Source organism: Periplaneta americana, chromosome 14, assembly GCF_040183065.1.
Source record: "Periplaneta americana isolate PAMFEO1 chromosome 14, P.americana_PAMFEO1_priV1, whole genome shotgun sequence".
In the NCBI taxonomy this organism is placed as follows: Eukaryota; Metazoa; Arthropoda; class Insecta; order Blattodea; family Blattidae; genus Periplaneta; species Periplaneta americana.
In genome coordinates this window covers 2,683,659-2,710,470 of record NC_091130.1, presented here as the reverse complement: position 1 = coordinate 2,710,470, position 26,812 = coordinate 2,683,659, and the positions used below count along the sequence as shown (strand labels likewise).

Sequence of the window (26,812 nt, the reverse complement as noted above, 5' to 3'; positions counted from 1 at the left end):
AAATTATTATATTTCATGTACATCATTCCCTGATAAATTGACTCGTAGATACTGAATATGAACAAAATCCGTCCAATAGTTTAGTAGAAATCGCTGTACACAGACAGACTAGTACTAAAATTATTATATTTCATGTACATCATTCCCTGATAAATTGACTCGTAGATACTGAATATGAACAAAATCCGTCCAATAGTTTAGTAGAAATCGCTGTACACAGACAGACTAGTACTAAAATTATTATATTTCATGTACATCATTCTCTGATAAGTTGACTCGTAGATACTGAATATGAACAAAATCCGTCCAATAGTTTAGTAGAAATCGCTGTACACAGACAGACTAGTACTAAAATTATTATATTTCATGTACATCATTCTCTGATAAATTGACTCGTAGATACTGAATATGAACAAAATCCGTCCAATAGTTTAGTAGAAATCGCTGTACACAGACAGACTAGTACTAAAATTATTATATTTCATGTACATTAGTCCCTGATAAATTGACTCGTAGATACTGAATATGAACAAAATCCGTCCAATAGTTTAGTAGGAATCGCTGTATACAGACAGACTAGTACTAAAATTATTATATTTCATGTACATCATTCCCTGATAAATTGACTCGTAGATACTGAATATGAACAAAATCCGTCCAATAGTTTAGTAGAAATCGCTGTACACAGACAGACTAGTACTAAAATTATTATATTTCATGTACATCATTCTCTGATAAATTGACTCGTAGATACTGAATATGAACAAAATCCGTCCAATAGTTTAGTAGAAATCGCTGTACACTGGTATACAGGGGGCAGTACAACAAAGCCGTTTCTTCGGTAGTAATTATGCTGAAACGTGTATTTTTGCGAAGGTCTCTAGCTCGATTTTTTGCCGCATTACAATAAGTGACTTTCTCTAATGAGAATGCTGATTACAACATCGAAAGTAAACAAAAACAGTAAGTGGGTATTTAACGAGATACTAGATGAGTGAGGCGACATTGACATTGTTCTAGACCTCGTTACGTAATCTGCGGTGGAAAAATTGGACGATTAAGTTTGGTAACACTCCCACAATTTACTAGATGATGAACTGCAAAAAGCTGCGATGTGCATAGGAAGCTATGAACTTTGTCAGTCTGGGGAACTGCCCGACGAAATGCTGGGAATTTGCCACGCAAAGATTTTAAATCTTTTTTTTTTTTTTTTCATGTGTGTGGCGCATCTCAGTGTACGTGTTACGTCTTCCACAGCAGTTCAGTAACATTTGGTTCGGAGGATCAATTCTGAAGTGTGTAATATCTTTTTCCCTCTATTTTATACTTTTGGTCGCTTCAGGGTTTGACCTTTTTTTACTTTCGGACAACATTAATCTTCCACACGACAATAACACGCGGACGGAGCCCTTAAAGTATCGTCGGGTTATCGAGTTGAAGCATACAGGGTGTCCCAAAAATAAGCGGCATAACTTCAGGAACATATTCCTCATAATGTAAACAATGAAAATAGTTTATAGGTACATACTAGATCCAGAAATGATTTGTTTTCAGAGTTATAAGCTTTCACAACACATACTAACCGTAATACCTTTGTCTCCTGCAGCTCGTCTGAAATACTTAGTTCATGATGTTCTAACTCAGTGATGTCAAAGCAAGCGCATTTTTCTGACCTTGACGTCGTGCGCGGGCAGCAAGCGCTAAGTATGGAAAGAGGAAGAGTTGTGTATATGAATAAGCAACCTGTTGGATTAAGAAAACAGTGGTGCACAAACTTCAAACGGAACGTGAAATTTTATGTCGTTATTTTTATATGGCTTCTTTCTGTTTAATATTATCTATATTGTCTGTAAAACAAAAGTACTAACACTGATTTCTTTATATTGCACTTGTGTCTCAAATCTTAATAACATAATAGAGAGTTAAGAAGGAATATTCACTTAAATTCCATAGTAGTATAATATTATACTGTATTAAGTGGATGAAACATCATTCATAAAGAAAGTGAGATTCCAAAGATGAGTATGACATGATAAGTTGGAATTTATATTGATGGTATCTTTAGCCTTACAAAAATAATCAATAAACTAATCAAAACAATATTACAGTACAAAGCAAAGTTACCTAGGTACTGTGTCTGTTTTAAGTGTAACTAATATTACATAACAAAACTCTTATCGCATTATGCTTTTAAGGTGATATTTGTGAGCAACTTCCTATCATCAGAATATTAAATTATTTTCTCGAAATCTGTTGAAGCTATAGAGCTGACATTTTTGCAACACATGGGTACGTATCTTTTGCTTATGATGTAACAGTAGTTGCTTTGTTAATTCATTTCCTTACAAACAATTTCCATGCGAATATTTTCAAAATTTTCAATACACTATCTTCAGTAATACGTATATACGGTATATTAGATTTACGAAAATATTCTGTAAGGCTATTAAATAAATAGGCCTATACCTGAAAATTTCACTTTTCTATACGAAAAGTTGAGAAAATATTAAAAAATCAAACTTGTGAAAAATGAACATTAAAATTAAAACTTACATTGTTATAATACACTTATACTTCTCAGACAAATCTAAAAATTACCATGGATACAGTTTTAATAAGTTCTCTTCCCTTTATCTATTGAATCAGTGCTGGCCATCCCTGAATATAGCTCGACCAAGCGGCATATACTACCTCTTTCCTCTGTCTCTTTCCTTTCCGCTGTAAAGCGTTCAGGATCTCCTGAGCTCTAAAGCGCGCGCTTGCTCCTGTGGGCATCAATTGACATGCCTGTATCTAACTGAAGAAAAACTCGATGACAAACGCTGTAGACTAGAAGAGTCCCTCTATGGATATTTAAGGAAGTTAACGCAACAGGCAGATGTATCCAAGACAACAGCTTGGATAGCAACGAAACTGTAATGCAGTCGAGAGCTTTTATTTCCGAAAGCTAACGCGCTTAATCTCCTTGTAAGGTCCGTAACACACTTGAGTTTTCGCCAGCGAGAAATGTGTTGCGAGAAAGAGGCGAAGAGCCTTCCTCCACACACTTGGCGAGTTCTCGCTATCACAGATCACACCTCGCTATGATCATCTATGCACTGCCTTCATGCAGAAAGCATTTATTTGATTATGGTAATCACTCGTTGGGGGAAATATTATAGGTTATGTATTTACGTATATTGTCGTACTTAAATATATAACCTGTAAGTATATTGTCGTACTTTACAAATTACGTACGTAAGCTATGTTGAATCTGAGTATTCAGATGGTGAGGAAATGCAGTTACATGAACATATTTTGTTAATGAAAAAAAGTAGGCCTAAAATTAAAGCCAGAATTATCCGAAAATCACATTGTTTGTTCCGAAAATAAGGGTGAGTTTTGGGCACTGGTTTCGATTTGAATGATGTTACGTTTAGGCGTTATTTCAGGTTGAATGGACCACAGTTTTTTGCTATTCATGATATGATAGAGGATTCCTTGCTATGTTCTGATCAAAATTATGTAAACTGTTAAGACATATAGATACATTATTTCAAATGTTTAATCAATACTATTAAATCTCATCAAAATAAAATATAGCCCTATTTATTTTCAGATAATCTGATATTTGTCTCCAGATTTCTTCTTTAAGTTTCGTGTTTTTATAGTTTTCATCCCGTGTATCATATAAACAGGCCTACGGGTGACATCGTACAAGTTCGATAAGTTTCTGACTGCAATTATCAGCCATCTTTCCTCATTTTCAAATAAAAACAATACAATTCATCGCCACCTGTGATATCTTTTTCTACATCCAATCGTCATAAAGAGTATAAATGTCAAACATCTTTGATAAATGTGTCGAGAAAATTCGCTGAGCTACCGATTCCAGCGAGAAACTCGCGCGAGTTTTTGCCTCGAACGAAAATCTCTTCCAGTGTGTGGACGTCCATTTGAATCCATGTTATCAATTTCTTTAATTTTCTCGCAACACATTTCTCGCTGGCGAAAACTCTGCAAGTGTGTCACAACTCGAGCGGCGTCGTGGTAAGCGAAACCTGTTTTCAGGTGGACAGACTTTAATACTACTGTATAAAAGTGCTCCCAATAAAGCTGTACAGCCCTAACAGACACGTTCCTCTTTACTCACTTTGTGTCGAAGAGTTTGGCGTGTTATCGCCGCTGTAAAACATGCAAGAGGCCGTGCCTACACAGAGGGTGAATAAAGGAATCAAAATATGTGGAGTGGAGGGAAGATACGTGGAATGCAGCCTCTGAAAGCACGACTCAAGGGGTTGGGGGTGGATTTAGCGGGGACCGCGCATTGAAAATCGATGCGCCCCTGAGGCGAGGATCGCCTGAGGAGGTAAACATCCCACGGCGACCCGGCCATCTGCACATCATAACCCGTGACGTCAGAGGCATAACCCACTTCTTCTACTCGTTCAAGGAACTAATTTATGGAGCACCTCGAGAACAGTGTTAACCCTATAGGACGGGAAATACGTCATTTAAAGGAAAACGATTGTCACGGAAATGACACATGCTCTCTCCTGTATATTTTACACTTTTCGCAGTAATTGTGGAGGTTGAAACAAAACAGGTCATTTCCAAAATAGTACTTTTTCAGAAAGAAGAAACAACTGTGTCGGGCCTTCACTTTACCCCAAAGTGAACGACAATTTTATGTAATGCATGTTACGTCCGTTGTTCTAATGGTGTCAGTAATCATGATTTTAGTTATTTCTTGTACTTTTTATACTTACTTACCCGGAGGTTCATTGCCGCCCTCACATAAGCCCGCCATTCGTCCCTATCCTGAGCAAGATTAATCCAGTCTCTATCATCATATCCCACCTCCCTCAAATCCATTTTAATATTATCTTCCCATCTACGTCTCGGCCTCCCCAAAGGTCTTTTTTCCTCCGGTCTCCCAACTAAAACTCTATATGCATTTCTGGATTAGCCCATACGTGCTACATGCCCTACCCATCTCAAACGTCTGAATTTAATGTTCCTAATTATGTCAGGTGAAGAATACAATGCGTGCAGTTCTGTGTTGTGTAACTTTCTCCATTCTCCCCCTTAGCCCCAAATATTTTCCTAAGCACCTTATTCTCAAACACCCTTAGCCTCTGTTCCTCGCTCAAAGTGAGAGTCCCTGTTTCACAACCATACAGAACAACCGGTAATATAACTGTTTTATAAATTATAACTTTCAGATTTTTCGACAGTAGACTGGATAATAAAAGTTTCTCAACCGAATAATAACAGCCATTTCCCATATTTATTCTGTGTTTAATTTCCTCCCGAGTATCATTTATATTTTTTACTGTTGCTCCCAGATATTTGAACTTCTCCACCTCTTCAAAATATAAATTTCCAAGTTTTATATTTGGATTTCGTACAATATTCTCGTCACGGGACATAATCATATACTTTTTATTTTCGGGATTTACTTCCAAACCTATCTCTGTACTTGCTTCCAGTAAAATTCCAGTGTTTTCCCTAATCGTTTGTGGATTTTCTCCTAACATATTCACGTCATCCGCATAGATAAGCAGCTGATGTAACCCGTTCAATTCCAAACCCTCTCTGTTATCCTGGACTTTCCTAATGGCATACTCTAGAGCAAAGTTAAAAAGTAAAGGTGATAGTGCATATCCTTGCTTTAACCCACAGTGAATTGGAAACGCATCTGACAGAAACGGACCTATACGGACTCTGCTGTACGTTTCACTGAGACACATTTTAATTGATTGAACTAGTTTCTTGGGAATATCAAATTCAATAAGAACATCATATAAAACTTCTCTGTTAACAGAGTCATATGCCTTTTTTAAATCTATGAATAGCTGATGCACTGTACCCTTATACTCCCATTTTTTCTCCATTATCTGTCGAATACAAAATATCTGGTCAATAGTTGATCTAGTACGCCTAAAACCACACTGATAATCCCCAATAATTTCATCTACATATGGAGTTAATATTGGACAAAATTTTGTACGTTTGTACGTTTTATAGATGAAAATATTTTGGAAATGTCCGGTTTTGTTTGGAAATATGAGGGAAATGTTCACTTTTGTTCGAAAAAAGCTATTTGTCATTTATAACAGTAAAACATACATGTCACCTGTATCATGGAGTAATGAATATAACATTACATGGTGATTATGTAGTAAGCATCGACCAGGCAATCTTCCAGAATTAAGGGCCCAGGGCACACAGGCTCATATTACCAAATATATTTTTAATTTTGCAAATTGTCTTGTGAGTAGCATATTGTGAGTCCCTTTACACTCAAACGGAAAAATATCTGCCCAGGATCTCTAATGTGGGAAGATGGCGGCCTGGTCGGTGCTTACTGCATAATCAATCGTACCGAACACTTTTACAATAATTTCAATTATTATACATTCAGCTCAACTATGTGAATGCACATTGCATGGAAACAAAAAAAAATTAATTGAATAGCTTATCTCCCTAGATATCCTTCACTATCATTCTACTATATCATGGAAAAATAAATAACATAATAATAATAATAATAATAATAATAATAATAATAATTCTTTATTTATACTGGCAGAGTTAAGGCCATAGGGTCTTCTCTTACACTCTACCAGGTCACAAAGTATACAAGCAGTTAAAATTTAACAAAAAGTTAAAGAACAGAATACTGACATATTACAAAAAAATAATAATATTACCATAATAAAATCGACACTAAACAACATGAAAATAATACCATAACAGAAAAAAAGTAAAATACTTTGGAATATAGTGAAAGCAACTCATTTAGTACAAATGGTTAATACGGAAAAACGTAAGGAAGAATATATCAAAATGGAATGTAATAAAATAATAATAAAAAGAAAATAAATACGAAAATTAAATCAAATTCACGATAAAAAGGCTATGATAATAAATTCATCGGCTGATAAAGAGAACAAAAAGGGGAAAGGAAGGAAAAAGAAATATATAGTCTATATTTTTACAAAACTATCGCAGAGAAAAGGGCTTATAACTGAAAGGAATCTAATTAAAAAAGTGCAATTTTAATTTATTTTTGAAACTAGACAATGTCCGACAGTCTCTGACATGTTGTGGTAGAGAGTTCCAGAGATGAGCTGCAGAGACGGTGAAAGATGAAGAGTAGAAGGATGTTCCGTGTTTAGGAATGGAAAGTGTGATATGGTGATGATATGTACTATAACACTTTTACAATAATTTCAATTAGCAATAAGATATTTTCACTCTTACGCATAGAAGTGGAAATGACCGATTTTGAATGGATTGGTAATTGCAACACATACAGTGTGTTGGAAATGTCCATTCTTGATACAAAGAATACAATGAAAATATTGACATTAGTATCTATGATATGGAATTATCTCTTTTGATTGAAAATACTTATTTTACCATACTGTTTCTCACAGAAATGACCGAGTTAGAATAAAAACAAATTCATTTTTTGTCTTCGGTGGAAATGACGAGTTTTGTTCCCAACTTCCACTATTCATTTCCGTCATTCATATGCATTAAACGGAAAAATATGTATACCAGTAGGCACTTAAAAACAAGGATACGTATACACTGAAAATAGCAAAATATGCCTGTTAAAATTTAAGAAAAACTTATCTTATTTTAAGCAGTTTACTATTATTAATGATTTGTCTATTACACATAAGAATATAGAGGTATCAACAGTTGTTGAAGTTACAGGTCCTTCAACCACTGCTCTAGCAGTACACTTATGGCATATTTTTCGTTAGACTTCGTTGATAAAACTATTTCAAAATTAATAATACATGAAGGGTTCAGAACCATAGTGGGCCTAGCGCCATTTATTAAAAATGGAGAAAACAGGAGTTAAAATTAAATGATTTCCATAATTTAATGAAACATATAGTGAGTAAGATATAGTATGCACATTAAAACTAACAAGGAGAAGACACGCTCTGTATATCACAGAATTAAATAAGATTTTGTGACATGAAAGTATAAGACGTCCTGTTTAAAGTCATACCTGGTATGGGTGGCCAATGACCCCTCGTTTTGAAAATATTGGCTATTGTTTGTGACATACTTCCGTTAGGTGTCTAATAGGAAAATATTAGACTGTGTAACGGCGCAGCTCATATGGTTGGATGCTGAGTTGTTATGCAGACAGCCTAAGTTCGAATCTTAACTGGTCCTGTTTTTTTTTCTTTTAATAATGATTAATATTGTGATCACAGTAAACTATTTACATATATCATATTTCTCAATGTATTGAATGCTTCATCATGTTTTAAACAAATTATAATTAACTAACATTGTATTGTAAAGGATAAACAATGAAATATTGCTCACGTAGGCAGGTAAGATGTGTCACTGGTGTCGGTTCTGTTTCTGTAGCAGCTATTCCACTTCATTGTGTCCTCATTCATTATGATAAATGTCATAAAACACACAAAAAAACATATTTCCTGCACCATGCACAGCAAATGAAAGAAGGTTGTCCACAGTCACATTTTTCCGCACTTCTGCTGCGAAACAGATATCCTTCACATTCACAAACACTTCTCATTCGTTTATTAATTTTGATGCATACCACGCATATTTCAACATGACTTTGAATATAGGAGCTGACAACTGAAAGTGAATAAGAAAAAAAAAATAAAATAATAATAATAATAATAATAATAATAATAATAATAATAATATCAAGCTTAAAAAATTAGAAGGCATTAGGATTCGAACTCAAGTTGCCTGGATAACAACTCAGCATCCAACCATATGGGCTACGCCGTTACACAGTCTAATGCTTCCCTATTAGGCACCTAACGGAAGTATGTCACAAACAATAGCCAATATTTCCAAAACGAGGGGTCATTGGCCACCCATACCAGGTATGACTTTAAACAGTACGTCTTGTACTTTCATCTCACACAATCTTATTCCATTCGGTGATATACAGAGCGTGTCCTCTCCTTGTAAGTGATATGTCAATCTTCATTAAACTGCAATATTAATTTAATTTTAACCCTTACTTTCTCCGTTTTTACTAAATGGCGCTTGGCCCACTATGGCTCTGAATCCTTCACATTTTCTCTCGGCTAAGCTGTTCTATAATACAATCCACTCTACACACTGTTAAGTTTCTGTGACTTGTCACCATAATAAAATGAAATATTCTTATTTGCCATGACGTCAAGTAGAAAACAGATAATTGTATTATCTTGCATATATTATTCTTGACAGGCGGCGAAACTAGAGTTTAGCTATCGCAAAGAAGTCTATCAACACTTCCTGTACTTCCGCGCCGATCTATTGCAGCGTTCTCGTGACATCTGTCAAACTCTTAAGCATGTACAAAGTAGATGATAAGGCAGCTTCTTGTTTTGATTTATCTGTTATTTTAATCTCAACTTTCATCCAACATAAAGTCCCGATTTTACACATTTACATTGAGTCAGATTCCCGCGGAATTGTCCACAGATTGCAATAAACAAAATATCACACCTGTAATGTGTTTCAATGTCTGAGTTTTTTCTGTATTCAAATTTTCCTATTTTTATTATTCTTAATCTTGATTTATGCATCAGCTTGCTAAAAAAATAATTGCAGCGATATTTTACTACTTAATTAACTTATTATTCCCAGAACATGAATTTTACCAGCAATCGAAAAGTATTGGGAATAAAGTTGAATAAGGAACAAAAAAAAAAAAAAATTTCCTTCCCAGGCAGGATTCGAACCACGAAAGTCTTAGTTACCAGTCTATCGTGCTCTGGAGTGAACAAGGCTCTGAAATTAGCTAAAAAAGTCGGTCCGGTTTTTTTTGCCACTACTGTACACTAGAATACGCTATTTTTACTATTTACACTATCATAAATAATGTAGGCTTACGTTGATCAAACATTATTTGCACTTTTATGTGCAGCGTTGTGTATTGTAATGCAAGATATTTTGTTTCATAATACTAGAGCCTAGTTATTTTATAAATTGTGTACAATAGTGTAAATAAATTAAAAATAATGGAGATAATTATTACAGTTGTCGGAACACTATTTATTGATAAAATATATAAAATAATAAAACTGGTTAGAAACCATACATGTTTCGGGGGCTATGCTCCCCCATCTTCAGTGGTTGTACCACGACTGCAACAAGAGAATGGAATGTATAAAGATCTTGAATATGCTACAAAATTATAAAATTTATAAAATACCAAGTCTGAGACAATATCGTTAAAAAGTAAAATGATCTAATGTATTGAATTGAAATTTCATTATAAACTTAATAAAAAAATATAAACTTGAGAATAGTATTACTTAAGATTTATATATTGTATAATCAGAATTGTATTATATATATTTCTTCTATAAGATATCATTTAACAATATTTAATAACTATTCTCAAGTTTATATTTTTTATATTTTTTATTAAGTTTATAATGAAATTTCAATTCAATACATTAGATCATTTTACTTTTTAACCATATTGTCTCAGACTTGGTATTTTATAAATTTTATAATTTTGTAGCATATTCAAGATCTTTATACATTCCATCCTCTTGTTGCAGTCGTGGTACAACCACTGAAGATGGGGGAGCATAGCCCCCGAAACATGTATGGTTTCTAACCAGTTTTATTATTTTATTTATTTTATCAATAAATAGTGTTCAGACAACTGTAATAATTATCTCCATCATTTTTAATCTTCACTTATGAACACTGTTGTATTTTGACCTTTTAAGTATTTAATCAGTGTAAAATAACGTTTGATCAATGTGAACCTTCATTCTTTAAGATAGTTTAATAGTGAAAATAGCACATTTTAGTGTACATAGCGTAAAGGCAGACAAACACTGACTACTTTTAAAAGCCGATTGCCAAAAAAAAAAAACTGATTTTCGTCTCTAGAATATGATCTTTCTTCAAATATTACTTTTGTAGAATATTTATTTTTAATAGATCACTTTTCCTCCATATGTTAATGATTGTTTCGATCCAAATTGTCTTATTTAACACTACATTGTGATTACTTAACTCTTAGAATTAAGTGTAACTAAACATATCTACATTTTTCTCTTATTATTATTATTATTATTATTATTATTGTTATTATCTTACTTACTTACTGGCTTTTAAGGAACCCGAAGGTTCATTGCCGCCCTCACATAAGCCCGCCATTGGTCCCTATCCTGAGCAAGATCAATCCAGTCTCTAACATCATATCCCACCTCCCTCAAATCCATTTTAATATTATCTTCCCATCTACGTCTCGGATTCCCCAAAGGTCTTTTTCCCTCCGGCCTCCCAACTAACACTCTATATGCATTTATGGATTCGCCCATACGTGCTACATGTCCTACCCATCTCAAACGTCTGGATTTAATGTTCCTAATTATGTCAGATGAAGAATACAATGCGTGCAGTTCTGTGTTGTGTAACTTTCTCCATTCTCCTGTAACTTCATCCCTCTTAGCCCAAATATTTTCCTAAGCATCTTATTCTCAAACACCCTTAACCTATGTTCCTCTCTCAAAGTGAGAGTCCAAGTTTCACAACCATACAGAACAACCGGTAATATAACTGTTTTATAAATTCCAACTTTCAGATTTTTTGACAGCAGACTGGATGATAAAAGTTTCTCAATCGAATAATAACAGGCATTTCCCATATTTATTCTGTGTTTAATTTCCTCCAGAGTATAATTTATATTTGTTACTGTTGCTCCAAGATATTTTAACTTCTCCACCTCTTCAAAAGATAAATTTCCGGTTTCTATATTTCCATTTCGTACAATATTCTCGTCACGAGACATAATCATATACTTTTTCTTTTCAGGATTTACTTCCAAACCTATCTCTTTACTTGCTTCTAGTAAAATTCCCGTGTTTTCCGTAATCGTTTGTGGTTTTTCTCCTAACATATTCACTTCATCCGCATAGACAAGCAGCTGATGTAACCCGTTTAATTCCAAACCGTCTCTGTTATCCTGGACTTTCCTAATGGCATACTCTATAGCAAATTTAGAAAGTGAAGGTAATAGTGCATCTTCTTGCTTTAGCCCATAGTGAATTGGAAACGCATATTATTTTTATTATTATTATTATTCCACTGTTTTCTGTATTGATGGGTGGAAGAGAAGGCCGTATAGCCTTAACTCTGCCAGTATCAGTAAAAGTAAATACATGAACAAATAATTTAAATTGTAGGAAAGGCCATCGTAAACTTCGAGGTCTAGTTTTGATTCATGAACAGAACGTCAACTGAAACGCACAAAATACGCAAGTGTTCCCTCATAGCACCTGTGCCACACGTCAAATATGACGTCACGCGAATATAGTCCATGAAAAACTAACCTTACCTCCGTACGCCGTGGGATAGAATATAGTCCCTAGTTATTGGCGTCTAAGGACGGAGTAGCGGCAGTGTTACGCGAAAATGTGCTCGTTTCACTCTACTGACCTCGAACAATAGCCCTTTCAAGGTCAGAAAACTTTGCAGGGCTGTGGAAAGAAGAGTTAAAATTGATAGTGACCCAGAAACAATGCTGACCTCCAACTGTACGTGACCCAAAACATTGCGGAAGACGAGCTGCAGGAGTTGTTAATCAGAGCCCGTGTGGAAACGAAGTCAGGCCGTTCAATCTTGGTCAGGCTGTGCGAGCGGCGCCTTCCACTTGGATGGGTCCACCGCGCTGTGCTGGACATCGATTCCTTACAGTCCACCAGCCTCGAAGGCAGGACTGCCAGTGTGTCGACGAAAGGCATTATGTTGGACTTTTACTGCAAAGCCCGATCTCAGAGAAACATTATGATGCAGCTGTTAATTGTTAACAAAGCTGATCTTTCGATAGTATATCAGTCGTTTCCCGGCATTTACAAAAGTTTTCGAATGTGAATGGCTGACATCGACGACATAAATAGGAACCGACGAATGAAGAAGCGAAATGGCGGATTGAGATCTGCAGGCAACTAGTGCAAAATCTTCCAGATGAACAGTTCTTAAAAACGCTAATCACATGTGATACAAAGTGAAGTCTGTAGACAATCTATACGAAAGTCTATGTAGGGCTGTCCTGTAACCAAGGAGAAAACTTCTTTGAGCACATAATTATATTGTGTGTTTGAACATGTACTTCGATTCAGACTTAACGTACGATTTTCTGTTATTGTTCTCCTTGTATCTTGCAGGCATTTCACCTAAAGGGTAAAAGTTTAAAGTGACATTTCGTTAAGGGGAGGCAGAGGTGAATATTTCAAAATCCACAAAACTTACCCGATTTGTTTGAAATTGATCATGGATACTAAGTATGTTATTAGTAATGGAGATAATATAGTAATACAGTTATCTTGGTTTTAATTCCATACTTTTAAGGGCACAAAATCAAAAACTAACATCGGAATATCAAAATAAAGATAATGAAAATGGAAAAAACCAAATTTTCATTTTTTCTTCAGTTTTGTTGCAAAATTTCACCTCTGCCTCCCCTTAACTGTTTGCATTAGAAACATGCGGTAAACACCATTATTATTATTACTATTATTAATACTATTATTATCATTATTATTATCATTATAATTATTATTATTATCATTATTATTATTGCCATTATTATTATCATTATGATTATGATTATCATCATCATTATCATCATTATTATCATTATCATCATCATCTTTATCGTCATCATTAATATTATTATTATTATCATTATTATTATTAGGCCTACTATTATTACTTACTTACTGGCTTTTAAGGAAACCGAAGGTTCATTGCCGCCCTCACATAAGCCCGCCATCGGTCCCTATCCTGTGCAAGATTAATCCAGTCTCTATCATCATATCCCACGTCCCTCAAATCCATTTTAATACTATCCTCCCATCTACGTCTCGGCCTCCCCGAAGGTCTCTTTTCCTCCGGTCTCCCAACTAACACTCTATATGCATTTCTGGATTCGCCCATACGTGCTACATGCCCTGCCCATCTCAAACGTCTGGATTTAATGTTCCTAATTATGTCAGGTGAAGAATACAATGCGTGCAGTTCTGTGTTGTGTAACTTTCTCCATTCTCCTGTAACTTCATCCCGCTTAGCCCCAAATATTTTCCTAAGAACCTTATTCTCAAACACCCTTAACCTATGTTCCTCTCTCAGAGTGAGAGTCCAAGTTTCACAACCATACAGAACAACCGGTAATATAACTGTTTTATAAATTCTAACTTTTATTATTACCATTATTATTATTATTATAACTATTATCATTATTATTATCATTATTATTATTAGGCATAATATTACTATCATCATCATTATTATTATTATCATCATTATTATCATTATCATCATCATTACTATCATTATTATTATTATTATTATTATTATTATTATTATTATTACTATTATTATTATTACGCAGAGTCGCACGACTATTAAGTCTGTCAGCTAAGAAATGAGCTTGCAAATTTTCGAAGCGTATTCTGTTGGTGGCCAAGTGATGACAGTAAGTATATCTCGGAAACCATTTATTTCCGGACATAACTATATTAGGACGTTTTTCCTTGTTTCTGTGTCCTCTAGTCAACCTCAGTTTGTACCTGTAATTTAGAAACACTCTGTATATCAGGGACGTCCAAAAGTATACTGTATATGTAAAACTTTTGAAGTCGACTTATCGCACATGGTTGTGGTTGTTCTAGAGTCCGCCATGTCGCCGCCGCGGGGGGGCTCTCTGAGAGGGGAGCGGCCGCCCCGGCGCTTCTCGGCGCACATCGTGGCGCGCCGGGAGTCGGTGCTGGACCGCGGGATCGACGCCGCCATCCGCCGGCCGTCGCTGGCGTCCGTGGCGGAGAGGGGCAACTGGGGCTCTCGCTGGGAGTTCCTGCTGTCCTGCGTGGGGCTGTCCGTCGGCATCGGCAACGTGTGGCGCTTCCCCTACCTGGCCTACCAGAACGGCGGCGGTGAGCACCTCCACTAGCATGCTGCAGATTTCAGGCTTAGTGACCATTATAACTATGATTACAACTTGTGTTATACTGACCTGGTAGACAGTAAGAACTTCTGGTATATTATGATAAGTTCAAAATTAGTGACCTAGTATGTAACAAATTCGGAATTATATGGTAACTTAAGAATTAGCGAGCTAGCACATGAAAAGAACTTCAGAATTAGAAAGCTGGTATATTAGAACTTTATAATCTGTGAGCTAGTCTATGAGAACTTCAGAATTAATGAGATAGTTTGAGAACTTCAGAATTAATGAGATAGTTTATGAGAACTTTAGAATTAATGAGATAGTTTATGAGAACTTCAGAATTAGTGAGCTAGTTTATGAGAACTTCAGAATTAATGAGATAGTTTATGAGAACTTCAGAATTAGTGAGCTAGTTTATGAGAACTTCAGAATTAATGAGATAGTTTACGAGAACTTCAGAATTAATGAGATAGTTTATCGGAAGTTCAAAATTAGTGAGCTAGTTTATGAGAATTCAGAATTAATGAGATAGTTTATCAGAAGTTCAAAATTAGTGAGCTAGTTTATGAGAACTTCAGAATTAATGAGATAGTTTATCAGAAGTTCAGAATTAGTGAGCTAGTTTATGAGAATTCAGAATTAATGAGATAGTTTATGAGAACTTCAGAATTAATGAGATAGTTTATCAGAAGTTCAGAATTAGTGAGCTAGTTTATGAGAATTCAGAATTAATGAGATAGTTTATGAGAACTTCAGAATTAATGAGATAGTTTATCAGAAGTTCAGAATTAGTGAGCTAGTTTATGAGAATTCAGAATTAATGAGATAGTTTATGAGAATTCAGAATTAATGAGATAGTTTACGAGAACGTCAGAATTAGTGACCTAGTTTATGAGAATTCAGAATTAATAAGTTAGTATATAAGAACTCCAGAACTTGTGAGTTTGTATAACAATATGATGAAAACTTCAAAATTAGTGAATTGGCACACGAAACCCACTTCAAAATTATTGAATTAGTTTATGAGACTTCAAAACTTGTGAGCTGGTATTTGAGATCGTCAGAAGGTGTAGGATGAAACTCAGAAATAGAACAATCTTTTGGACAAATACTTTGTTCTCTGTTCAATGAAACTGTCTTGGATATATGTATTAAAGTTTGAATGTGTGTAAGCACAGATTTCGTACTTTTACGTGTGTTAAATTTTACATTTTACAGAAAAAGTAGCAAATGTAGAAATTTGTGTTAAAATGTGTCTAACTCTAATCGATAAATCTGACTTAGACATAATTTTTGATATCAGAAACAAAGATCGAATTAAAACTTACTACGTAGAACAAAGTGTGCTGAATCTTTTGCGAGAAAACAGAGATTTAACAATGAATTGAAAAAAGAATGTAATCAGCTCCGATCTACTGTCGTATTGGAAAATTTCCGTACTCACAGCACAAACTTGTCAGCTTTGAATTGTGAAACATAACAAAATCGCAAGTGAAATTTCTAGCATTGCCTTCGATGGTCGAACGCCACGTCACGTGGCCGTCTAGTGACGGGAGCAAGACGTCGCGTGGCACACGCAACTCGTCACTTTCTCTCGTCTCGGTCCCGCGAATGACGACTGGACAGAAAGAAGTGCACTCGCACGTGCTTGCAGCAACTCACGTGTAATGTGACGTCACGGAAAGCGTGCGTGAGACGTGAACAGAGACAAGCGATGTGACATTGTTCACGTTTGATCACCCTGCGTCTTACGCAGCAACTCTTCTTAGCGCCAGTGAAATCAAGTATTAAGGAAAATAAAAGGCACACAGAGTGGGCCAAACTTTACACCGTACTTGCGCAGATAATATCTCAGTTTTGGAGCAGTATGTTGTGAGAAGAAATTGATCTAATGTTCAAAGTAAAAGCTATTAGATTCTGTGGTCTTGAGCCAACTTTCAGGGAGGTTTGTTATCCAGCGACGGTACCAGTTTCTGATCTTTGATGTGAAGAATTCGGTGATAACTAGGGACCGGATTTTTATGTAATATCAAGGTGTGAAATATGTACATATTTATGTAAGGAAAATAAGCTGAATATGTACCAAATATATAAAATCATGAAAATATTTAATATCAATATATAGCAAGTATAGGATAGGTAAGACTCTCCAGTTGTGATTTCATAGAGCACCCGACTTTTTTACCGCACACTTGACACATTACTGTTTTTCCATCTGTAGTGAAACCTTTGTCCATCGCAATCCATGATTTTATTTTTGTCATTAGGGTTGAAGATACAGGGGCCATTTTAGTTAGTTAAAAGCAGTAGATAAACTCACTTGCACTTTATATTTTAAGTACTAAAACTAGAGAACTGAGTGAAATGAATGACACAACAGTACTGCAAGCACTGTTTCACTTTACTGGATTAGGAAAAAAATAAGAGGAGATGTAGGACACATGCATTTTAGCTGCTCCCTGTAAGAAACAAAGTACCTACTAAAACCTCAAACTATAGGTATTTACAAACTGTTGTTTGAAAAATGACATTCCTGTCTTATTCAGAAGGGTAGGATTATTTCAACCTCAAGGTTCTAATTGTTCGGAAAATCCCATATCCGCATAGGTCTACTAAATTTAAAGTAAAGAGGTCAAACAATAACCTGAAAAGCAATTTATTTTAATCTTTCAACATCTTTCTAGTTTGTTCCTTTACTCCAGCTTCTTCTGAAAAGTCTGTTACTTTATTGCGGCTCATGCCAGACTTGACACGGGCTTTCCCTGGAAGGATTAGGAAGAGGGTGGCTAAGGTTGCAAATTGCATGGGAACGGCTTGTTAAGACGTGTGCAGAACAATTATTATAGTTCGAGACAAATCATGTCGTCCTCGTCAAACTCCACCGCATGAAGGCAACGCTACATTCTGAGTGATTTTTACAATACAAGGTAGTTGTATGAGAAAGGTTGCCTTTTGTTCACTCATATTTACAGTGGGTGGTATGGGGTGAGTGCCTCTATTACTTTCTGGAACTAAGGACGTTATGTTTCGTCCCGAAATATATCCTTTCTTGGGTAGGTAAAAAGTCTTTTTAAATCTGTGTATTTCAAATTGTAAACTTCACCAGCAGAAGTTTTTTTTTTTTTTTTTTTTTAGAGAAGTAAAAATGAATAAAACCCCTAAATATGTAGATTTATGTAATACCAAGCCATAATATGTAATGTGGGGTAAATATGTAAAAATATGTAGTATCAAATTTTAATATATTAACGGTAATTACAAGATTCGCACAGATTTGTTATTTATATACGGTTATGATGAAAGACATATAGGCCTAATATGTAATTACATAAAAATCCGGTCCCTAATGATAACCATTTCAACGACTTCCAAATTTTGGAAATTTCTTCCACGCAGGAAGTGGGCCATGGATTGAAACAGATGGTAATCTGAAGGTGCAATATCAGGGCTATATCAGATTTGGTATCAGTTCATTTCCTCCCAATTTATGTTTTTTTTTCCCCCACGTTGTTCGGGTGGTATGGGGGTCTCTCATTTTCTGTTGAAGAGAATTCTATTTGATTAAATAATGCCGGGTACCTCTTGTAAATAAAGATCCGCATCGACTACACGCCCGTTTGGAACAAATTTCCAGTGAATCACACCTTCAAAATTCCACCAGACACATAACATCACTTTGGGACCGAACCATTTTGTTTAACGACGAATTTCGGAGGCTGAAGGGATCGAGCCGCTGTTTTGAGGTGTCTGGGTTGCGGTAATGAACCCATTTTTCACCACCTGTGACAATTCTCACGATAAATATATTATCTATGAGATAAGCGGTAGCTGACGACAGATATCCACTCTGCGTTGAGTCTGTTCAGGTGTAAATTCATGACGTATAAGTCTACAACTTCTGTATGATTTTCTAAGCGTCTTAATGCGTTTTATGATGGTTAATATTACACAAATCTACTGATACGGAGGTTCATCTCAGACTAAAGCCTATCTTCCTCTCCATACCCATTGGTTATATAGCCACAGGACATGATAAGGACTCAGGACAGATCTTGTTTCATCAACTGTAACTTCCTTCCGTCAGGTGGTGCAGTACCTACATTTTTAAACCAAATTAATTTCATTTACTAACACAAATTTTCCACACAAAATAATACAACATTTAAAACACTCTGTATCGACTTCGAACCTGTCCCAGTACATGTACAGGGACATCATTTTATTTTTACTAACATTTTTAATATTAACTTGCCTATACCTCAGGATCAACGCCGTTTGCTACCCCCTTCCACGACTGGAGTTCGATGATACTTGCGTAATATACAAACAAATCACTTCACTAGGTATAGGAGGGAAGAAAAGTAGTTCATTCATTTACGTAAACTAGGAAATATCGCGCTTTTAAGTTTGATCATTTTCATTAGGTTTTTGTTTAATCAAAATACAGTACTGTATTAACAATAAGCGTTTTTACTCACGAACTGAGGTATCCATGCAAACGTATTCATTATGCAGTGTATATTATACTGTCTACAGCACATTAGCGTACAATATAGAGAATGAAGTTAAATTGAAAAATAATCATAATATGGATATTTAAACACATTTTTGAAAATGGTGGCCGTTCATTTCGATACAGGCTTCAGTTCTAATGTGCATATTATCACACTATAGACTATTGTACCTGATCCCAATTACCAGTTTCATTCTTCGTGCTAGTAACTCATGTTGAAATAATTCTGTACCCACTCTATAAAAGAGTACCTTACGTACTGTAAATTCAATCTTCACTTCTGCCCGACCCGAAAAGATAAAATTACTCAGACATACTATCTACTGTCCGTCCAAGTGGTTATGTCGTAGGGTCGTAGAAAGTGAGGAAATCACGTGAAAGTTAATTACTTAACGAGGCCCTTTTATTTAAGTTATTTTGAACAGTTGTATAATATTACGTAGACGTCCAATTCCTAACAGAAATGAATGTTCTCAGAAAAGAGCTAAGACAGCCCAGCCACTAGCTGGCGAATAAAAGCTGGTGGGGGAAACCGGGATACGACGTAGGCAAATGGACGACAGTACCTGTGCGAAAATGATTCAATATTGAAAGCTCTTTTGTCACTGGAAAACGCGAACATATTTTTGGAACGTACTGTTTACTATGACCGTAAGGCTACTATGACTGTATATGCGGTCTTGGATCTGTGTGGAGGACGGTTGAACTTCATTAGTAGAAGGGGTGGGAGTGAAGTACATTCAAAAACTCAGGTACAATAAAAATTGAAGTAAAAATAAAATGATGTCCCAGTACAAGTCAACACCACTTTTTATTTGCGCAACGAAATTGCGAGATGGACTGAGGACTTCTGAACGGCGTCAGTGCGAGTGGTAGAAATGTCGAGATGGATGTAATCGCACGGAGATCGATCCCCGGTTCTTTGAGTGGAAAATCTCCAACTACCTGAGCCACAACGGAAAAACTTGCCCTCGACTGATCCCTCTGGCCTTGAGACCTCCACCGTCACGCCTTGATGAAGCCATTTACTTATGCAAAAACATTGTGATGACGTCAAAGTTTTTTGTAGATCGGCGTCACAATAACGTCTGTCAAATGTCGGCGTGCCGCCCCTGGCTGCGGTCTCTGGTTTATACTCGCCCGCTTCCTTCCTTCCTGTTTCTCTCCTCCGTTCATAATTCCCTCATTTCCACGGTAGTCCTTATTGTTTTCATCCTTTCCCTTTCTTCCTAACTTTCTTCCAATTTTCTGTATTTATTTCTCCTCCTTCCAATGTCTTCGTTCTCCTTCATTTCGTCCTATTTTACTTTCTTTCACAGTTTCTTATTCTTCCACAGTTACTCCTTTCTCTTTACACTACCAGTCGCTACACTCTCTGACTCTTCTCTTCCTCTGTGTGCCTCTTTTCAATACTTGGTAATACTCGTACATGTAGGAAAAAACAGTAGATAAAATAATTTTAACAAATTTTAGGACCGAATGAACAGCGCTCGTGTTCGGTCGCAATTAAGAAATATTATTACTACTTACTTACTAGCTTTTAAGGAACCCGAAGGTTCATTGCCGCCCTCACATAAGCCCGCCATTGGTCCCTATCCTGTGCAAGATTAATCCAGTCTCTATCATCATACCCCACCTCCCTCAAATCCATTTTAATATTATCGTCCCATCTACGTCTCGGCCTCCCTAAAGGTCTTTTTCCCTCCGGTCTCCCAACTAACACTCTATATGCATTTCTGGATTCGCCCATACGTGCTACATGTCCTGCCCATCTCAAACGTCTGGATTTTATGTTCCTTATTATGTCAGGTGAAGAATACAATGCGTGCAGTTCTGCGTTGTGTAACTTTCTCCATTTTCCTGTAACTTCATCCCTCTCAGCCGCAAATATTTTCCTAAGCACCTTATTCTCAAACACCTTTAACCTATGTTCCTCTCTCAAAGTCAGAGTCTAAGTTTCACAATCATAAAGAACAACCGGTAATATAACTGTTTTATAAATTGTAACTTTTAGATTTTTTGACAGCAGACTGGATGATAAAAGCTTCTCAACCGAATAATAACAGACATTTCTCATATTTATTCTGCGTTTAATTTCCTCTCGAGTGTCATTTATATTTTTTACTGTTGCTCCAAGATATTTGAACTTCTTCACCTCTTCAAAAGATAAATTTCCAATTTTTATATTTCTATTTCGTACAAATTGAATACAGAGATAAACTAGAAACTAAAATAAGATAAGAGCTACAATGAAATATCACAAAAAAGTGGCAATATAATATTAAAGTATACAAGAATTTACTTACTTTGTACGTTAATCAATAATGGACTAGATAAATATTATACAAGGCTTTCATTTCATAACTTTCCAGTCTAAATAACTAATTATTTCAATTGAATTCAATTTAAACCAAAAACACGTCAATGTAGATATTCAGGGGGAAGTCTCAAACTAAGCTTAATTGAATTTTAGATTTCATCCTCCACCCCAGCCATTTCCACTTTCAAATTTCAAATGGCACCCCTATATTTTATATTTAAATATAAAAAGAGTATTCAATTGTTTTTAAGTTTCATTCATTTGTTTTCGCATCTTTTGTTTTCTATCGTCGCCTGGCAACCTGGATTGTTGTTATTGTTGGTTAGAGCTGAAGAGAATAAAGCTACAAAAACTTATTGAGCATTTCTTGTAATAGTTGTGTTCGTGTATTAAATTATTTTAAAATGGTGTATACCCTTCAAGAGGGAACATAAATCATCCCTATTGATTAAATTTAGGAAATTACACAAAATAAGCTGTGTTTTCATCCTGCAATCAACTGATAATAACAAAAATACAGGTTGCCAGGCGACGATAGAAAATAAAAGATACGAAAACAAATGAATGAGGTGTATAAATAATTGAATGCTCTATCATATTTAAGTATAAAAATATAGGGGTGCCATTTGAAATTTCAAAGTGGGGTAGCCAGAGGGTGGGGGCGAAATCTAAAATGCAATTAAGCTTGGTTTCAGACTTCCCCCTCAATATCTAAATTGACGTGTTTTTTGTTTAAATACAATTCAATTTAAATAATTAGTTATTTAGACTGGAAAGTTTTGAAATGAAAGCTGTAATAAAATGTTATAAAAACTATTAAGTTTGACAATACAGTATAATATAATAAATTTATACATAGATAAATTTACTTAATGAAACTGAAGGCATTAACATATTTTTATTTTTCTTGTTACAATTTAGTGGGTTTAATGTTAAAAGTTGTGGGTGTGATTTAGTTACAGAATTATACAATAATGGACCAAAATTAATGCTATGCTTTAGACCAGCAGATGTGAAACATTTAGGTTCTACTAATGTTGAATTATTATAAATTTAATCTTGTACCCTGATTACGTGCCTATAATTATAGCCTACTTATTACGAATTTAAAGATAAAATTTTAACAAAGTATATTTATAAATTTGTGGGCGTGAGGCCAGCAGCCGACTGGTCGGTCTAGGCCCTTCACGAGCTGTAGCGCCACAGATTATTATTATTATTATTATTATTATTATTATTATTATTATTATTATTAAATAAATTAAATACAAAATAAATTAATTTGGATGGGTAATCCAAATATTTCTTTAATAAGGAAACAGCAATATCAGCTATAGAAGATAGGGTTTGAAACAAATGAATGTCTGTGGGACTTAAGACTTTACCGGCTTTGGATATGAAATAATTCTTCTCGGGTTCTCAGCCGAAGAAGATGACAGAGCTAGTCATCGAAACTTTGGAGGCAACAATCCAACTCACCTGGTTGAGAACCCGAGAAGAATTATTCCAAATGGATGTTTGTTTACATGTATCTTAGTTATTTTTGTGGCGGACAAATTATTAAGCAATTAAAACCATTGATTATGCAAAATGGAACGTTAGTATTATACTCATGAACGCAGAATAAATATGGGAAATGCCTGTTATTATTCGGTTGAGAAGCTTTTATCATCCAGTCTGCTGGCAAAAAATCTGAAAGTTAGAATTTATAAAACAGTTATGTTACCGGTTGTTCTGTATGGTTGTGAAACTTGGATTCTGACTTTGAGAGAGGAACAGAGATTAAGGGTGTTTGAGAATAAGGTGCTTAGGAAAATATTTGGGGCTAAGAGGGATGAAGTTACAGGAGAATGGAGAAAGTTACACAACACAGAACTGCACGCATTGTATTCTTCACCTGACATAATAAGGAACATAAAATCCAGACGTTTGAGATGGGCAGGACATGTAGCACGTATGGGCGAATCCAGAAATGCATATAGAGTGTTAGTTAGGAGGCCAGAGGGAAAAACACCTTTAGGGAGGCCGAGACGTAGGTGGGAAGATAATATTAAAATGGATTTGAGGATGGTGGGATATAATGGTAGAGACTGGATTAATTTTGCTCAGGATAGGGGCCAATGGCGGGCTTATGTGAGGGCGGCAATGAACCTCCGGGTTCCTTAAAAGCCAATAAGTAAGTATTATACTCATGATGAAATGGTGGATATGTTATTAATATTTTGCGAGTGCAGAAGAAATGTACAGACAGCATGCGTTTTGTAAGCTGAAAAGTACTCTAACCATTATGATCATCATCATCATCATCATCATCATCATCCTGCTGCAAATTTTTCGGCGATACCTGGATAGGGACCAGTCATCTAGATCACCTGACTTATCAGTGTTAGACTTCTTTGTGTTTCCTCATTTAAAACAATACTGTTCATTCAATTTTTCCAATCATGATCTTCTATAGCAGACATTGTTTTCTTATTAAAGAAAATACTATCAGTTCAAACCTGGACATAGTTGTACATGATTAGATTCAGAATTTGAAGTCGAGCAAAAGAAGTACACATATATAGTATATGGAGTTTCATTTTAAATAAGAAAGTTAATACCACCTCCAATTTATGTATTTTATACCACAAAAATATTTAAAATATTGTCAACAAAAACCTGGGCCTGTCCAGTGCCAGTTAAAGTTGGTTTTAATTTTTCATTTGACTTACAGCAAATCGTTTTCATCTTTTCAGTGTCGTAGCATAACTTGGAGTCTACCAGAATCCAGTTACACCCGGTATATTAAATAAATCCGCATTAAGGGGAAGGGCACGGGCAGGGACTACCCTCACACGTAGGCCGCTTGGATGTGACATTTTGCTACTCGAAGTGGAATACTGTACATGTCCTAAGGCCCTCCCGGTATTCAGATTCCTCTATAGGCCACCCCCGAATTTTCCTAAAGTCTGTAACCCCTTTGCCTTTCCACGTAGGCATCTCCGCGGTCCCACGAGCTACTATGATCCCCAGGGGATAGCCCACAGTACATAGCACTACCACCAGCAACTAATGACCACATATCCCTTGGTCCAAGTTTGGTGGAGACCTGCGGAAAACTCTGCATCGGTCCTTAACCCGAAATATGAGAAAGAAACGAGAAGGATGATAAAAAAGGGGAAGTGTAGATGAAGTAAATTTATTTTATTTTATTGGGTTATTTTACGACGCTGTATCAACATCTTAGGTTATTTAGCGACTGAATAAAGGTTATAATGCCGGTGAAATGAGTCCGGGGTCCAGCACCGAAAGTTACCCAACTCGTATTGGGTCGAAGGAAAACCCCGGAAAAACCTCAACCAGCTAACTTGCCCCGACCGGGATTCGAACCCGGGCCAACTGGTTTCGCGGCCAGACGTGCTGACCGTTACTCCACAGGTGTCATGTGTAGACTAGATGAAGTGAAGATTGCTGATGAAATGAAAGAGGGAAACAGGGAGTACCCGAAGAAAATTCTCTGCAATATATGCTTTGTTCATCAGAAATTCCATCACGCCCAGTTCTGGGATCAAACCTGGGCCACCAGCTCGCTCAAGAAAGAATGGTGCTCTACCTCCATGCTCCCCAAGCGCTTTCATGGAGAGCATGGAGGATGCCTTCACCTTCATCTAAGACAAGCGGGTGGTGTGAAGTATATTTTCTCGAAGAGGCATCCTGGTTACTACTCTTTCATCCAATCCGATACCCAAACATGCCTCGTGTACTGTCATTTGTGCAGGCAGGAAATCGCTCAAAGTTCGCCAGTCCAAAAACTGCACACAATTAAAGTTACTCCACAGCTGACGCAAGGAGCGTAGTCATGGTAACCGGGTCAGGTGTGCCCTCTCCCCCTCCCCGTCCCGCGTGCCGGTGGTCTGGACACATTGTTTATGATGCCCCTCTCTCACAACAATTCTCATCCTTCAAAAGGCATCACCATAAACATTTGATCAGGACAGCAAGAAACAAGCTGCAGGAATAATGTGACATCTCTAGCTAATTGGGGTGCCTCGCAATTTTACCACCATAGATCAAAGGAAATGTCTATTTTCTCTCTTGGAATAGATTAAGACCGCTTTCTCTCAGTTCTCTATTACGTTGAATCATTGTCAAACTTCCACATCACCGACAGTGACCAAAGCACGTGATTGAAGGTTGAAACCACCACTACATAATGATGATGATCACGATCACGATCATGACAATGATAACAATAGTAATACTGGTAGTAATAATAATAGTAATAACAAAAACAATAATCACTAATTAATACTACGACAAGGCCTTCCGTAGAAGCAAGAGTAGGCCTACCCGTTCCCGGCTTCTCTTCCATCTCTCACTGGAGGGCAATATCGATCCTGGCGCTTCTGGGGGCCACTCACGAGTGACCCACTGCCTTATTGACTCACTGACTTGGTGCTTTGAAGTTATAACATTGTTGAATATTTAGGCCTATATATCTGATTGATAGTGACTCGGAAAGATACTGTTATGTTATCCAAAGACTTCTGTTTGTTACTGGTTCGTTATTCAATTATTTATGTATCTAATTGATAGTGAGTTGGAAAGATACTGTTTTGTTATCCAAAGATTTCTGTTTGTTACTGGTTCGTTATTCTATTATTTATTTATTTGATTGATAGTGAGTTGGAAAGATACTGTTCTGTTATCCAAAGATTTCTGTTTGTTACTGGTTCGTTATTCAATTATTCATGTACCTGATTGATAGTGAGTTAGAAAGACACTGTTTTGTTATCCAAAGATTTCTGTTTGTTACTAGTTCGTTATTAAATTATTTATGTATCTGATTGATAGTGAGTTGGAAAGATGCTGTTTTGTTATCCAAAGATTGCTGTTTGTTACTGGTTCGTTATTCAGTTATTTATTTATCTGATGGATAATGAGAGTGATAGGATTTTCACGCAATAGTTATCTTTCAACCAAAGAAACTTTTCTTCTCCAAAACTCTCTATCTTCAGCAATTTCTTCAGTAGGATCTGTT

The 26,812-nt window shown here is 36.0% G+C and overlaps 1 protein-coding gene across 1 annotated transcript in view; it reads left to right on the top strand.

Annotated features, from left to right (window-relative positions):
• The window catches only part of LOC138713085 (sodium-dependent proline transporter-like), a 141,757-nt gene that overhangs the window by 65,124 nt on the left and 49,821 nt on the right, over positions 1 to 26,812 (top strand). Inside the window, exon 2 of the mRNA XM_069844834.1 lies at positions 14,682 to 14,942. Coding sequence (XP_069700935.1) covers positions 14,682 to 14,942 — 261 coding nt within the window. The remainder of the gene's footprint in view (positions 1 to 14,681; positions 14,943 to 26,812) is intronic.